We start from the raw sequence: 17,258 nt of genomic DNA, 5'->3' as shown, positions 1-17,258 counted from the left end.
CTGTATGTTGGGAGAAAAAGGAAACCAACATTACCAAGTGCCTGTTATAAGACATGTTTAATGTCTCTTATTTTGTTACTTACTTACAAGAAGAATCCCATGAAGTAGACATCTTTTATCTCTACACTGATTCATCTGTCTGTCTGTCTTCATTCATTCACTCAGCAAGCACACATTCAGTGTCTACTTTGAGCCACATACTGTGCTAGGTCCTGGGAATACAATGATGAACAAGACAGACAAGGGGTCCCGCCCTCAAGGAGCTAGCAAACTTTGGAGGGTTCAGAAAAGCAAAAAGGCAACGGTAACCTAGTGTAGTCGCTGCTACAGGGAGAGGGAAACAGACATGTGAGGGGGATTCAGATTTTGGGGGATCTGGGAAAACAACTTGGAGAAAGTAGCATCTAAGCAGAGACTTAAGCTAGCAGGGATTACCCAGGTGCAGGAAATGGGGGATGCTGCTGGAGGGAGAGTTCCCAGAAAAGGGACCTGAATGACAAAAGACCTGGAATGAGGAAAAGGGCCACACGGAGAAGGTGGCAGGAATGGAGGGGCAAGGAGGTGATGTTACAAAGGAATTTATAAACAATGTTCAAACAATTGAAAATGATAGGACCACTCTTCATTTGAGGACAATCTCCCTAAGCAGAGTTTACAGAACGGATGGAGGAGTCGGGGGTGGGAGGGAGGGGTATGAGAAATACAAGGAGCCTGGGGTCAAGGGGCCACAATGAGAAGTGGTGGTGGCCTGTGCTCTGAAGTGGTTCCGGGGACAGGGAAGTGGGAAGGCTGGAGTCCGGGGACTGGAGGTGAGAGAGAGAGAGCACCTTGTGGGCTGTCCGTGAAGGTCTGTTAAGTTTCTCAGGAAAATTGAGAGGAAAGCACCTAAAACAATTAATACTAGTCTAATTCCATCACATGGAATTCCAAGGGAAACTGTTATAAATGAACACTCCCTGTTGATAAGAGTGGAGACCTCTCATGAGCTCTAAAGTATAACTCTTCCTTTAAAACTCTTAAACTACAGCCTCCAGAGGGAAAAATCTCTAATAATGAAAGACTCAAGCATTTTAAGGTGTTTATCTTTGGTAGGGATAGAAGTCTTTAACTTCCTATAACAGAAGGGAAGCAATTCCTTCCTCTCCAGTGAAGATGCAGTCATTCTATGGTTTTGAAACATTTTCTTGCTGTCCACATGAAAAGATTTACTCCATGATCAGAGACCCTGTTAGGTTCCTCCTTATGTTTATGCTGGACCACGAATCAGATACTCCCCTTAAGACTGTCTATTCGATGCATGCAAATTGATAAAGAGCATTAGCTCTTTTGCATAATTCAGAGTCTCGAATTCTCACCGTACTGGGACCAAAGCATAAAGGAGAGGGTCACTTTTGAACGCTAGTCAGGACTTTTTCAACCCCAAAATGTTTCATATAATTCTTGAAATTCTCATTGTAACAGTTCATTAAAATTATTATCAATCATATTTGACAAATATTATGTGTCAGCACTTTGTATTCAGGTACAGAGTAGTTTTTTAAAAAAAGCATTTTTTCAAATTGCATAGTCTTTTGTGAGATAAAGGAAGATTTCCCAAACCTTTTCAACACCTTTCGTCTCTGACTCAAAGAGCACAACAGTCGTTTCTCAAAATGTTGACTTCAGGGTTTATAGTAAACTAATATATTTTTATAATTATAAGGTTTATATTTAATTACTGGGTATAAAATAACATAATTGTACCTTCTTTCGTCATTACTTGTTTATTATAGTACGGAATATGGTATCATGTGCCTATTTTGCAGCTTATTTAAAACAGTCTTTGAACTTTTCTGAAGTAATTTCGTATGATTCAAATCTAATCTTTCCATATATGTTTTCTTAGCCCTTTTCATTATCAAGAGGAAGCAGCGATGGCCAGCCAATCAATGAGTGAACACTTAAAGGAAGTAATATCTGTATAGTGTACAGCTCATTAACCACTTGCTAAAAGTAGTTCACTCACCCATAAGAATCAGCTCCCCACAGGGAAAACTGGATAGATAAGAGGTCCGGAAATTTGATTCTGTGTGTGTCTGAGTTGAGTTTATGATTTTTCACTAAAATAATAAAGACTAACTTGTTTTACAGTAAATTCTGTTTGACTGGAACTTCAAAGGGCAATGGCCAAACATAAATGACCTCTAACTAATAGGAGCCCTTCAAAACAATAGAGAGGAGAAAGCCACTGAAAACAGTCCTACCTGCAAGGCCTTCAGTAGAGTAGTGTAGGAAAAAACAAAGGCACTTCTTGGAAAAGCAAGGACTTTAATCAGAGAACCTGGTTTGTCCAGGTTGTTTCATCTCTCTCCTTTCAAAAGTGAGAATGCCTTGGCCACTCCTCTCTCAAAGCAGCTGTAAGGTCTGGAACAGAACAGCAGGACACCAGGAGCGGAGCGGCAGACACGCCGCATCCCTGAACCTCTGAGATCCAGGAAGGAGATTCCATCTGCCAGCTGGAGATCTCTGCAGGCCCGAGAGTTGCTGTATTGGCCACTATGTGTAGTAAACCAGATGTTGCACAAAATCACTGGATAGAAAGAAACTCTTGACAACATATCAAATTCTTGCCAAATATAATTTTGTGAATTATATTTGTATGAAACTCTACACATGTTTAGCAATACAAGTATCTTGGATGTCTGGATTTGGTTTATCCATATGTGCCTTCTTTTTCCTGGAAACTCTGAGAAAGAGAAAGAAAGGTTATAAATACAAATTAGAAGATACGGCCCCTGCCCATAAAGGGTGTACCTTCTTCCTGGGCAGAGAAAATGAACCATACCCGAACGAGAGAGAATACGTCTCCTCATACATTCCCCTCCTCCCTTGGGGCATTAATTATTTCAGGACGCTTGCTTGTCACAAGCCCTTTTTAGCCAGGGAGCCCATCTGGGAAACCAATTCAGTGCTTTCACTCTAATCATAAGCTCTTCTGACTTTGGGATCTACTGTAGTCAGTCTTGCTCATGGGGAGGCAATACCTCTGAAATCTCAGTTGGAAAATAAGAAAATAAAGCTAGCAAAAAATGACCCTAATGATAAACCCACTCCCATTTGTGGAGCCTGCCTTGTGCCCTTTCATAAGTGTGTTATTATTTTCTGTATCTCTTTAATCCTTACAGTACAGCTTGCAAAGTGCTGCTCAGAAAAGACAATGAGGCACAGCCTGAGAAAGCACTTACCCTCTCACTTGTGTCTCAGATGGTAGCTACCAAATAAGCCAGAAATTGGCACATGAGAGCTGTTTGGTTTTTGTGTTGGCACGAACACGAAAGTCTGACCTGCTCCCCACCTCCGCCCCACCCAAAGTTTTCAGTTTCTAGAGAAATTCTGCAAGGCACTTAAAAAATCTATTGGAATTTTAAAGTGCTCATTGAGGGGGGAAAAATGCAAAATACATCTACTACACAGGAAATGCCATCATTTGTCACCTCCCTCCCCTCTGGAGCGGAGGGTGAGGGGGTTCGTGTAGAACTTGAAGATATTCTTTTATAATGTTTTGCAGAAGCTCAGGCTGTCGTTTCCCCAGCAAAGTTGTCCTGGTTCCCTTGTCTCCGCCTCTCGGAGGTCAGTCTAGGCCTGTCGCACACTCCTCCACTTGGAGAGGCCTGGGAACATCTGCTTGACAGCCTTCAGATTGGAGCCCGTCCACACGCAGTCCCTCAGGGCACTGCAAGTCTGACCCCAGCTTTTTCTCCCCAAATTTGATCGCAACTATTTTTAGCCTTGAGGATCATATTTTTCAACATTTAAGTCATTTTTATGTCTGTGTATTCTCTCCTATTCCTCCATGTTGTGTAATATTCCTTTGAGTCATCATTTTCCAAGGAATTCGAAGAACTCAGTGATTTAGCCCTCCACCCAGACACCCACACGAGGCAGGAGCCTCTCCTCCCTGCTTCCCTGAGACACAAAATTGTTTGGCTCTGGTATAGCTCTGTTTTTCCAGCTGTCAAGCAGCAGCTAACAAGATTTTTTTTCCTACACACTGAAAACTGACTTGCAGCAAAGTGTGCTATGGCGTGGCAGGGTGGATGTGAGGCCTCAAGAAAAAAGTACAGAGGAGAAGTGGAATCACTTGGAACTCAGAGGGCAGTGAACCTATGCAGAGCCAAGCTTACCAGGTTGAATTACATGCCAGGTACCAGGCTAGTGCTGGGAAGACACAGACTAAAACCCAGGCTCTGGCACTTCAGAAGAAAGAAACAGAAATGAATGAGCATTTACTCATTCACTGAGTCTATAAACACTTTAAGAGCAGCTATTACTCGCTAAACTTTATTCTAAGCCCTGGGAGTACGTCAGTGAACAACAGAGATAAAATCCTTTCAGATTATTGGATACAAAAATGCATAGGGCATAATTATATGGATTCTGGAGTCAGACCTCTTGGGTTCAAATGCTGGGTGTGTAATACTGGGAGGGATATTTACTTCTCTCTGCTTCTATTTCCTCATCTGCAAAGTGAGGATGATAATAGTACCTATTGCACAGGACGTGAAGATTAAATGAGCTAATACAAACAAAGAGCTTAAAAGAATGTCCAGCACATAACATAGAGTCCATAGCCATTATTACCTAAGAGAATTACATTACAGAGTAACAAGTGTTTTGTTACAAAGAAGTGAGGCACAAGGCTGCCTGGGAGCCTGGAGGCAAAGCCCTTGGACAGGTGGTGGGCAAGGCTGCCTAGAGGAAACAGCACTGAAGTCTGGAAGGTTGACTGAGACTTAACCAGACGGAAAAACAAGGAGGATGGAACACCAGGCAAAGAGAGCACCGTGTCTGAAGGTCTGAAAGCAAAGGAGAGAACAGCAAGGCTTAGAAATGCAAGTCTCTGGTTGTAGGTGAGACGTTGGGGACGAGCGGTGAGAAGGAAGGTTAAACAGGGCTCAGACCATGTGAGGGAATTTAGACTTCATCCTGCAGCAGGAGCAGCCCCTAATTTTACACAGAGGCTTCCCTGGAGGGAAATGACAAGACAAGTGGCCAGTCAGAGGAGGCTGGTAGGGTGATCTGAACCTAGATCTGAACCTAGTGAGGCCGACGTATGGGGCAAGGAGTGAGTAGACTTCAAGGAGGACTCCTGGGTTTCTGGCTGGGCAATGTGGCGGTGACACCTCTCACTGTGGTAGAGATTGAACACGAGGGAAAGGATTGAACTTTGTGGATAGGGTTTGGGGGTGAGTGGGGGTAGGACCAGCAATAATTAATAATTAACTTACTATTGGCTAAATTGCATTTGATAGACCTCTGAGTCATCCAGGCCAAGGCATCCAGGAGGCTCAGAATCCAGCAAAGAGATCTCAACTAAAGACGTATATGGAGAAACATCAGCATACAGGTAAAACTGAAAGCTGCGGGGAGTAGCCAAGATTACTCACTTATTATCTTATTAACTCTCCACAACTCTGTGAAGTAGCTTAAAAAGAGGACCCACGGGCATATAGTAATTGAATGGCAGACCCAGGCTTGTCTGACTTCGCAATCTTTGCTCTTTTCTCGTCTCCACGCTACCTTCCAGGTGGTATGTTGACTGGCTGGAGAAAATCGTTGTGTCTGTGTTCATAGCTTTCCTGCATGACTGCGTTCACCCCAGCTCAGCACTGCTGTAGCTTTTGGAAATACAAATATTAATAAAACATGTCTGCCACAGTCAAAGCAGGGTGAGAGAGGCAGAGAGTCAAGAGATCATTTCAATATAGCACGGTGTCGATGAAAAAATTAATCAGTCGATCTAAGAAAGAAATAAAAAATTTTATTCCAGTCAAATTGAGGATTATAACCTGAAATAACCTGTCAGAAAGTTCTAAGAACTGTTTCACCCTTCAGAGGTCAAGCACAGTCCTATATGTTTTTGAGACAGAGGGCTGTCCATTAGATGACGTAGTTTGCACAATCCTGATTTGAAAGTACAAGGTGAGTAGTGGGAAATGGGTCATCATGGCCTCTTACAAGATTAAGAAGGTTGACACAACATTGTAAAATGATTATAAATCAATAAAAAAAATTTTTTAAAAAGAGAAATAAAAAAAAAAGATTAAGAAGGAAAGTTACCTTCTAAGGAGTTACCTTGTTGATGCTAAGAGACTGCTGCTCTTTATGGTTGAGCAGGTATTTCTGCCGACGGGGAGGTTGGGTTGATGCACGAGGCAGACACACAATGCACAGCAGATGGGAGAGAGGAGGCCAAAGGGCAGAGAACGTTTTTTATGTTTAAATTTTCCTTAACATGCCTTAGAATAATAATGTGTATGTCATCAGTGGTCAGGGGAGTGACAGAGGTATGTGCAGGGTCGATCTGGCACAAATTTAAGGATCAGGAGAGGCTTCTGACCCCAAAAGTCCTGATAAAATGCGTACGTGAATCCTGCCAACCTGCAAGCAAGGCTGTTCAGAGAAAAGGTGGAATTTGAGAGGAGGGAGGGGCGTGGAGGTGGGGCCTTCGCCTGAGGGCACTGAAAGAGATATTCCTGAAAGGGATACATGGCACGGAGGATACAATGAAAAAGAGACAGCAAGAGCTCAGAGGGAAACAGACAGAAGGGCACCGACAGGAAGGAGCCAAGTGGACCAGCTACCAAACTCTGAATATCAGGTCCACAGCCCAGGGCATTCATACAGCCTCTGAGAAGTCTAATCTCCTCCCCAGGCTTGTAAAGCATTACTGCCTACTCATCTCTGACGTTTGATCTTGGGTTTTGCTAGCAAGCTGGGCTGGATTAGCAATTATAAACTTGTTTGCAAACACTGTGATCCCTGTATTGGACCTGACTTGTCACCACGATGTTCCCAGTACACTGCCTGGCAAAGTAGTATCTCAGTAAGTATGAACCTTGATTGAATTAAAGCTAAATGCAAATTAACAATTAGCCACACTCAAAATATTTTTTAAAAATCTAAAATATATATTGCATTTTACATCATGGATTTGGCATATTGAAATATTTTGGTCTTCCGTTAGAAGAAGACAGAATCCTGAGTTACCCATTGAGGAGCCTCTAATTCAGTTTTTTTCTCAGTATTCATAGCCATCTCCTAGTTTCTGTCCAAAAGTGGTCTTTGCATTGTTACTTATAACCACATGACCTGATTTAGAATCAATGTTCTAATCAAATTCAAAATTCATCTTTCAGTTACTTCTGAAATCTTTTTTAGTTTATCTGCCGACGTATGAATGCTAATGCGCTGGGGGATGTGACAGAAAGTCTTAACTCTAAGGAGACAAACATTTGTAGTAAAGTCCTCCAGAAGCAGTCATTTGAGCAGAGCATTTTTCTGGGCCATGTTAAAGTCAAAGTCATGTGAAGTGTTCAAGAAACTCAGTAACAGTGTCTTTATACACATAAGACTCCTATTGAATATGTTATCTAAGTCTCTTGGCACCTGCCTGCATTTCCAACCATCTTTGAATATTATGACTGCAGTAGTCAAATGGCCAAAAAGTGACACATCACTTGAATTATTTACATAGTGTGGCTGATAAAGGACAATATAAATTATGTTATGACAACCTTTGGGGTGGTTGAAGAAAACAGAGCCCAGTGGATGAGCCATGCATGCTACTGAAACCCTGAAATGGAGAAATGAGAGAATTATTATCTACGGTGTCTTTTTAAACATGTAGTCTTCCATGGCTGCATCTTCGCTCTATAGTATGGAAATAAACAGAGACCACCTGCATGAGAACAAGCAAAAGCTACGTATTCTCAGATCTTGATATGGCAAGGAAGGCGGCCACCATAACTTGGTATCTGGACTCAAAGGCAGACAGAGGAGTAGGTGTGCTTTATAGTGAAAAGAAGGTGGGGGCCTCTAGGATGCTCAGATTGGAGATGATTGGCCTTGGAAAACAGGAGGCAGGCTAACCAAAAGTGAACATTTACAATAATGGATCGGGAGCACATTAGTCTTTTTGGAGTTGGTCCTGAGTTGGAAGCAAGGGCAAACGTAGGGAGGCTGGCAGTCATTGACCAAGTCCTGACCACCTTGGGCAGATTGCTGTAGAGGCTGTGAGTCAGAATCCAGTTGTCACACATGGTCTGGCCATGTCTGTTTGCACATTGTCTCTCAACATTAAGACTTCAGGTTAGTGTTCCCAGAGTGAACTCAGTAATTCTATCATATGCTGGAAGCAGTGCTCTAAAAGAGTAATAATGGTCTGCAGAGCCTGAGGAGTTGCCTTGTTCACGTTGGATGGACCCAGTGTAGCTGTAAAGCATGCATTCTCCTTGTGGGCAATGTCGCCCCCTAGAGAGTGGTTCTTGGGGGCCAAAAAAAATTACTCTTCTGATGTAGGAAGCACAGATTGATACAGAACATACAATACAGAAACAGACATACAGTATATCTATGGTACTCAAGTTTCATGGGGGGTTGTTTAGGAAAAACTTATCTAAAGTAAAAGTGGAAGGAATAGAGAATAAGGAAATAAAAAGTTGGAGAAACATGCTGCTGAGCCTAGGGAAATACTTCTACCTAAAACTACGCTTTACAGCCGGGGAACTGACTAGCATCTGACCACCCATCCTGGGCTGCACTTGCCTTGTAACTTCTGGTTTTTCAAACTTCTTCCCAGTTGATTTAGTTTTGGCTTGTGATACTACAGTTACTGTCCCTTCTCTCAAAGCACGAGGACTGTCACTAGAATAAAAGATCTCTGCATATAGCAGAGCAAAGACCCCCATGTGGTATCACTGAAGAGATCCAGTTCCGATGTAGTCATTCTTTTCCATCCTGTATCACCTTCAGGAAGAGAAACTCAAGCAGCAGAAAACAGAAGCTAGTCCAAAAAGTATACAATGAGAGTAGTCAAGTTTTGCTCCACCATCTTGTCAAGAAAAAGGAGTCCTAATGAATAACTTTAGGCTGTATGTTTAATCCCCCAAAACTATATTAAAAACGCTGGACTGCTCTGGATAAAAAAAGAAATGGCTGCGCACTTAAAAATGGTTAAGATGGAAAATTGTATATTATGTATATTTTACCACAGTTTTAAAAAGTGACACTTATTTTTTACTCTAGTCCAATAACAAGCATGAACGCTTTTTTTCCCCCCTTTTATTACTGTTCTTAATAAAACATCACACAACCAATCAGGAGGCTGTCTTACACATGACTTTCTGATTATGTGATCTACTACTCAAAGAGAATCGGTGCTCCCTCCCCCAGCAAATCAGATCCTCAGTTTAGTCTGGGGCCCTTAGCCATGTTCTACTGGCCCTTGCTTTTTCCTTAAATCAGAACAACCACTGCCCAGCCTCCCCTGCCCTCCACTCTCTCAGCTTTGTATACATACACCACCACCAACCATCACATCTACCACAAGTTTACAGCTTGGGAAACACAAAAAGGAGATGTCATCATAGCCACAGCCACTTTCTGAGAATCTGGCTCCAAGAATCTTAAATACATTTTCTCATAAAGTCATATAATTATTTCTTAAGTCAGAGACTAATATAAGTAAATCATTCAAATTAAAAAAAAAAAAAAACAATCCACAGAACAGCCAAAGGACACCAATCAAAGACGAGCTCAAACGTCTCCTCTCTCTCTGGCTGATGTCTGTTCTAATAGGGAGCGCGAGACCTTTACCGAGTACTGAGGGTAAGGGGAGTTCCTTATTTGATATTACTGATAATTGGGGCGAGGAAAACACCCCAAACCACAGCTGGGAAACAGCTTTTAGAGAATCGTATGTTAACAAATATATATCTAAATGCTTTAAATTCTTTTATGACAGGCTCCACACAAAGAAGCCCCTGCCCAATTAATTTTGCAGCATCGGCTTCGTGATTCTCATCCCATCTCTAGTTCTTCCATTTCTCAATTTTCCAGCCTATGCTGTTGCCTGATTCTTATGTCTGAAGTTCAAGTTTGATTGTCTTCCCTTCCCTGGCAAAAACTTTCAGTGGCTCCCTGGTACATACTGTATATTGAATTTAAGACTAAAGAATATGTCCAGGACTGACCTTTATTTCCTTCCTCTCTAGGATACCCTATACCCTGGTGAAATGCAGCTAACAGATATTCCCTAAAGAGCTCCAGCTTTCTCAGTCGGCCTTCATGTGTAGTCATTTTATTCAGATTGAAATGTCTTCTTCCCATACACCTAAATCCATGGGACTATCCAGCTAGCTATCTGTATCTCATCTATGTATCCCTCGGTAGAAATTGATTTTGTTGTAAATAGGTTCTACCTGGAACAAGAGCAGAGTAATCTTCTGAACTATGGTTGGCAGGGAAAGCAGACAATTGGACAGAAACAGATGGGGTTATTGTTGAAAGTAACCTGAAGAAGTGACTTTGGACCTAGACTCCAAAGGACATGCTCGAAAAGTCATCCCCACAAAGATGGGGGCAGAGTTCCCCGATTAGGTGGAGGGCAGGTGTTCACTGAGCAAAAGAATAAATGCCTTTGGACTTCCTTTACTTATCTTGCAGGGCAGAGGGCAAGGAGTAAAATCTGTTCAGCTCCCTCACCACTCCCCAGCCCTGCCACCCTCCCTCTCTCCATTCTTTCCACATGTGAGATCTCATTTTGCTCCACACCTCTGGTTCCAGCTGCCACAGATGCAGAGGAAGATCTGATATTATCTTTTTCTTCATTTGACTAAATTTTTTCATTTACTCAACCAACATTTATTGACTACTGATGTGTTCCAGGCATTTTACTAGGCACTGGAGAGAGAAAGATGAAAGAGAAAGATAAAAGAATAAATGGAACATTTCTAATCTTTATGAGGAGACAATTTAGCAAGTAACATGTACTGTAATATTGTTGGGCTGTTTATTTGGTTATTTTTCATTTGGGCCCTCCTGTCCATCCTTCACCCTCATCTTCCCTGCCTAGTGTCTTCGGAAGCTAGCCTCTGCAGATAATATCCTCTGTAATCCAGGCTCCTTTGCCCTCTGCCTTTAGTTGGGTTCAGCCCATGGGAAGCACCAGCAAGATATTGAAGAGAACTGGGAGAAAGAGACAATAGTGTTTATTCTTTCTGCTTTTTATCTGTGGCAATCTGACATTGCCTGCATTTTCACTTTAGGTGACCCCACTTCCAAGACTCAGGTTCTAAAAAGAGGCCATTACCATAAAAGGCTACAGGCATAACGTGGTAATCAAAATGTTTAACCTGCAATGGTGGGGGTTCATTTACCATGGGGTACTTAAGAACGCAGTATATAGGCAGCATTCTAAACTATGACTTGATTTCAGCAATCAGAAAAATTCTAGGTCTGGGGCAGAAATTTCACTTAATTTGTCATAGTAAAAATTCATGACTTTTCATCAAGTTTCCAGATTCAAACTAGTTCATAGACCCACAAGGCCTTGTTTGAAATGGAGGTCAGCACCTGTAATCCTGCCGCAGTACATTTCTTAAATATTCTCCCGAATCTTCCTCAGAAGGACACATGACATACATGTGTTTGGAAATGCCCTGTGGAAAGGGATACACCCAGACTTCCCAGGAGTTATTAAATCTTGGCCCCAGGTTTATATTAATTTGTATGGAATTAAAACACCACCGTGGTCTGGTGGTATATTGGTTTCCCATTACTACTGTAACAAATTACTGCAACCTAGCAGCCTGAAACAACACAAATGTATTGTCTTACCGTTCTAGAGGTCAGAATTCTGAAATAGGTTCTAAGGGGCTACAGTCAAGATGTCATCAGAGCTGCATTTCTTCTAGAGATTCCAAGGGAGAATTTATTTCTTTGCTTTTTCCACCTGCATTCCTTAGCTCATTAATCCCCTGACCCATGGAGAGAAATGATGATAGAAAAGGCCAAGTGGAAGCGCCTTGAACTGTCCTTCCACATTCATATGGTCAGTGATGGTGCAAAAGTAATACTGGGCAAGTACACACATTGGTGTCACTATATAAGGACCTGAAAGATGCAGGAATGCTAGTTCCTTATCCTCTACTCAGTTAACCTCCCTGTTCAGTCTGTGCAAAAGAAGGATAATGGAAAATAAGTATGGATCAGTATTAGCTGCCATTTCCACTGTGATAACTTTACTGGATCAAACAATATAGCCCTAGTGTCTTGGGCTGTTAACCTGAAAAATACTTTTTTTTCTTGAATCTAATTAATAAGGACCATCCAAAAGAGTTTGCCTTCACCTGGAGTGGTCAGCAGTGTATTTTTACCATCTTACTTCAGGGCTATGTCAACTCTCTTGCTCTGTCATAACATAGTCTCCTGGGACCTTGATCATCCTGAAATCCCACAGAGCATCACACTGGTGACCTTAGGCTAATTGGACCTTGAGAACAGTAAGTAGCAAGTTCCTTGTATGCTTTAGTAAGACAGATGTGACCAAAGAGTAGAGGTTAAATCCTATGAAGAATTTTGCAAAATTTCAGGGGATTCAGCAGTCTAGAGCATATTATGGTATCCCCCCCTAAAATGAAAAATAAGATAGTAATGAACTCATCTATAAAACAGAAACAGACTCACAGACATAGTAAACAATCTTATGGTTACCGGAGGGAAACGGGGTGGGAAAGGATAAATTTGGGAATTTGAAATTTGCAAATGTTAACTACTATATATAAAAATAGATAAAAACCAAATTTCTTCTGTATAGCACAGAGAACTATATTCAGTATCTTGTAATAACCTTTAATGAAAAAGAACATGACATCAAATATATGTATGTGTGTGTATATATATATATATATATATATATGTATGACTGGGACATTATGCTGTACATAATACATTCCAACTGACTAGACTTCAATTTAAAAAAAGAAAGAAAAATAAGTCCTTACACCTTGTACACCCACCACAAAGAGGAACAATGTTTGCTATATCTTTCTGGATTTTGGAGACAGCATATACCACAGTTGGGTGTGCTTCTCCAACCCATTTGCTCAGTGGCATCTAAGGCTGTCTGTTTTGAATGGAACCTGGAGCAAGAGAGGGCTCCCTAGGTCTAGGCTACAGTGCAAACTGCCCTGATGCATGGATCTCAGTGACCTGGCTGATGGTAGTTATTAGAAGTGTCTGTGGCAGCCAAAGCCCCTGGCAAGCCCCGAAGGAGAATCATAGAGGATATGCATAAGGTTTTCAGAACAAGGTCATGCCCTTTGCCAGTTTACTAGTTATCTATTGATGTACAGTAAAGTACCCCAAACCTTTGGGGTGCATCTTAGATGCTGGCTACAACAGTCAATGACTATTCACTATATGAAAATCAGCTCCTCTCTTTCTATAAGGCCATGGTAGAGACTGAAAGCATGATCATGGAACACCTAGTACATTAGTTTGCTGGGGCCACCATAACAAAGTACCATAGACTGGATGGTTTAAACGACAGAAATTTACTGTCTGATAGTTCTAGAGGCTAGAAGTCCAAAGTCATTCGATCAGCAGGGTTGGTTCCTTCTGAGACTTTGAGGGAAGGATCTGTTCCAGGTCTCTCTGCTTGGCTTGTAGATGATCATCTTCTTCCTGTCTGTGTGCATCACCTGCCTCTGTTTTCAGATTTTCTTTTTATAAGGACACCACTCAGATTAGATTAGATCCCACCCTAATGACTTCTTTTTAACCTGATGACTTCTACAAAGACTCTACCTCCAGATAAGGTCACCTTCTGAAACACTGGGGATTGGGACTCCAACATAGCTTTTTTGGAGGGGACACAATTCAACCTCTAACTACGTAACCTGAGCTGCAATAATGAACTGGGGACCACCTGATCCACCAAATGATAAAGTTGGGTATGTTCAGCAATATCCTACAATTAAGTGAAAACAGTACTTACAAGACATAGCAGATGTGCACAAGTGGTCCAGAAGGCATAAGAATAGCACATGAGGAGAGAACTTAGACTCCCACATTCCCACTGCTTCAGTGTCTCTCCCTCAGCACACACCTATAGCTTCACGGCAGTTCCCCACAACCAGGCAATGGAGGGAAGAGCCAGCCTTATGCAAAGTAAGCTGGCGCCAGTCATAAGTGGACGGCTGCTATATCAGCCCTCTCAATGGATGCTCTGAAATGTAGTACAAAGAGAAACCTTCCTGACAGCCAGAACTTTGAGTAGTACATCTGTTTTCCATTTTGCAAGGAAAAAGAGATGGCCCGATACAAGATCTACACTGACTCATAGGTGGTGGCTAATATGTTAGCCAGCTGGTTCCTTAGGGACTTGAAAAAAACAAGATTGAAAGACTGGTGACAAAGAGGTCAGGGTGCAGGAGATTTAGGAAAGAATCTCTCAAAGTGGGCAGGGTGTGAAGGTATCTGTGTTTCATAGACTATATTCCAGAGAACAAGGTGATCTGCCAACTTCCCCCCCAGCTTCCCCAGGGCTTGCTGAAAGTATAGTGACACGGTGCAGGTATGGAGGTTAAGTGTGTGCTCAACTGTAAGGACTTCCCTCCTCCACTGCTGAGTGTGCAAACTGATGAGAGCAGAGGCCAACACTGAGCCCCCAATATGACACCATCCCCTGTAGCCCTTGTTGGATGGCCTCTCTTCAAAGCTCCAGCTTGCAGGCTGCAATAACAGTATTGACTCACAGCATTTGGGAGAGGGAGGAGGGGATGGATTTGAGAAATACTTGTAAAGGCAAAATTGAGGAGAATTGGTGGCCAATTGAATAGAGCAAGAGAGTGGAAAACAATACTGAGATGACTGAAGTCTTTAGTTTTTGTAATTGGTGAATAGTGACACTTTTAATGAAGACAGAGTTGATCAGAGAAGGGTAGGGTGAGGCTGGTGGAAAGGATGAAGAGTGCAGTTTGAATCTCTGGAGGTGGGTAAGTGTATGTCATACGCAACTAGTAGCCAGAGGCAGAAAGATCCCTGAGTTCAGAAACAAAGTCTGGATTGGAGACAAAGGATGGAAACTGGAATTTAGTCATAGTCATATGTCAATATCCTGTAGGATTTTGCATTTTTAATCTTTTGCCTTTAACTATGGTCAGAGAGGCTTTGTTTTACCGCTGAGGGAACAAGCTGAAGAGGCCTTTTAGGGGGTAAGAGTACTTATCCTTGAGAAGAAGTAAACATAGAAGGGCCATAACTGCAAATGTTCACCTGCATATTTCAGACTGAAAGGGCCAAGTGCACAACGTCACCTCTCTTGTCTTCTCTATCTCCAGCATCTGGATGAGAGTCTGGCAGTTTGTAGCCACTCAAATACTGTGGAATGGGTGAAATGAATAGGAGCATGCAGGGAGGAAGGAAGGAAGGAAGGAAGGACGGAAGGAACCTACAGGGCATCTTGGGGAGCTGGGGGGAAAAGAAGCCACACTTGACCTTTTTCTTTCCTCCACATCCTCTTTGCAAAACTGAAAGATGAGCAGTCCATTAAGAACACGAACTCTGAATTCAGGCTCCATGACTTCCTAGCTGCCTTGACTTGGCGAGGTGACTTTAAACTCTCTGTCCCCAGAGTCTCTAGTCCCTGTAAAATAAACACATAAATGCTTAGAGCAGCTCCTGGGAAAAAGTAAATTCCACATAAATGTTAGTGTTATTATTTTTGGCATCTTGATGAGAAGGTACGCTTACAAGACGAGCTGGAAATTCCCTGCTGAGAATGAATCCAGACACTTAGCCTCTAAATGCCATCCACACGTGAACAATCACTTTTTCTCTCTCTTGGCCTTGCAGAAGTTTAAACACTTCGTAACTCCCCAACCTACCATTCACTGGCAAAGGACAGAAGCCTGGGTTTTACTTCTACCTTCCAACAGTGAGCTGTGAGTCTGCAGAGCCCCGTGCCCTCTCTGGGCTCTGTCCCCTTCCCTGTCCAGGGGCTGAGCGCCAAGGTCCCCTTTCAGTTAAGGCGGACCACGGTCTCCAGGTCTGCAGCCTCGGGTCACCGCGTCGGATGCCGGCTCCCTCCAAGCTCGGGCGCTCACACCCCTCGCGCGCGCGTCCCCGGGGCCCCGCACCCTGCGCGCCCGGCGGTCGCCCGACGGCCCGCGCGGCCGTGGGGAGGCGCCTCTCGGGCGCCCCCCGGCCAAGATGCCAGTGCCCGGGGCCCGGCGCGCCTTCGCCCGCAGCCCGTTCGCGGCCCTTTATACCCAGCCGGCTCGGCGCTCTGTAATGTTTAACTCGGGACCGAAACTTGGGAGCGCGGAGTGACTGCGCGCCGGGAGCCGCGGGGCTGCACGCGCGTCTCGGCGGCTCGCCTGACTTGTGCCTGCGCCCCCGCTCTGAAAGCTCAGTTCCGAGGAGAGGCCGACCATGAAGGTGAGTGAGAAGCGCGCCTCTCCCCCTCACCCCACCTTCCGGTCCCACTGGTGAGTGCCTCTTCACCAAACTCTCCCCAGATTTCCCCCCAAACTCACGGAATGAAACCAAGGGCTCTCGTTACGCGGAAGCTCCGGGGCCACCCTCTGACAGATGAAGGGACGCCCTAAGGCTGTCCCCTCGCTCTCCGACCCTCGGGGTTTCTGCTAGAACCCAGGCGCCGAGCCTTGGAGGACCCGGGGAGTCACCCGCAAAACGCACACCCGAACCCTCACTTGGCTTCTGACGTGCAGGCGTAGAGAAGCAAACACCAAAGTGCCAGAGGCCAAAAGTTCAAGGGAAACCGCTCTTGCAGCCTCCGACTGGCGCGCTGCAAACCCTCCCAGCCCAGTGTGCCCCTCTTCCAACGCGCGCCGATCCGCAAAGCTCGCTGCCTCGCCTGCAGCCCAGGCCCCGACCCTCTTACCCGAGACTCGGGGGCCAAATGTCTGGCTCTAACCGGACGTGATCTGACCGGCTTGCAGACACCGTGGAAGGTGCTCCTGGGACTGCTGGGGATAGCTGCGCTCGTCACCGTCATCACCGTGCCCGTGGTTCTGCTCAACAAAGGCAGTAAGTTTGAAACATTTGAAAAAGATGAGACAGATGAAGACCAGGATCAGGTTCTATTTACCACACCGAGGAGAACTAGGAATTTTGCTGGAGACTGGGTGGGACCAGTGTATCAGGCTAGGTCGCAGCGGGGGCTTCGCTGGCGTGGGTGCTGATTCTGGTGTGGCCGCTAGATTCGATTATTGGTCTCCAGGGTTTAGGTTGTGAGAGTCTTGCACCCGCCACGTTTTACGTATGGCAAATACATACTTCCTGAAAATAAGGAGAAGTCTTAAGATTTCTTTTTAATAAATCTAAATTTACTACTTTTTGAATTTAAATTAAAGAAAAAAAAAAAGCTTTTTTGGTTGTGATCTTCAAAGGAAAAGAGTCAGTGTTGAAAG

General features: G+C 43.8%; 1 protein-coding gene across 6 annotated transcripts in view; it reads left to right on the top strand.

The window, feature by feature from the left end:
- The first annotated feature begins 4,854 nt into the window (after positions 1-4,854).
- Positions 4,855-17,258, top strand: part of DPP4 (dipeptidyl peptidase 4) — an 85,367-nt gene continuing 72,963 nt past the window's right edge. For 2 of the 6 annotated variants that reach the window (XM_032479572.1, XM_032479571.1), the window contains exons 1-2: positions 4,855-4,889; positions 5,292-5,386. In XM_032479572.1, the coding sequence (XP_032335463.1) occupies positions 4,870-4,889; positions 5,292-5,386 (115 nt within the window). In that variant the 5' untranslated portion in view covers positions 4,855-4,869. Of the gene's footprint in view, positions 4,890-5,291; positions 5,387-15,922; positions 16,264-16,787; positions 16,876-17,258 lie in introns of those variants that run through there. The other 4 variants (XM_014552457.2, XM_014552456.2, XM_006176809.3 and 1 more) reach the window with 4 other exon arrangements.

This window comes from Camelus ferus, chromosome 5, assembly GCF_009834535.1.
Source record: "Camelus ferus isolate YT-003-E chromosome 5, BCGSAC_Cfer_1.0, whole genome shotgun sequence".
Lineage (NCBI taxonomy): Eukaryota > Metazoa > Chordata > Mammalia > Artiodactyla > Camelidae > Camelus > Camelus ferus.
This window is presented reverse-complemented; position numbering and strand designations above follow the sequence as displayed.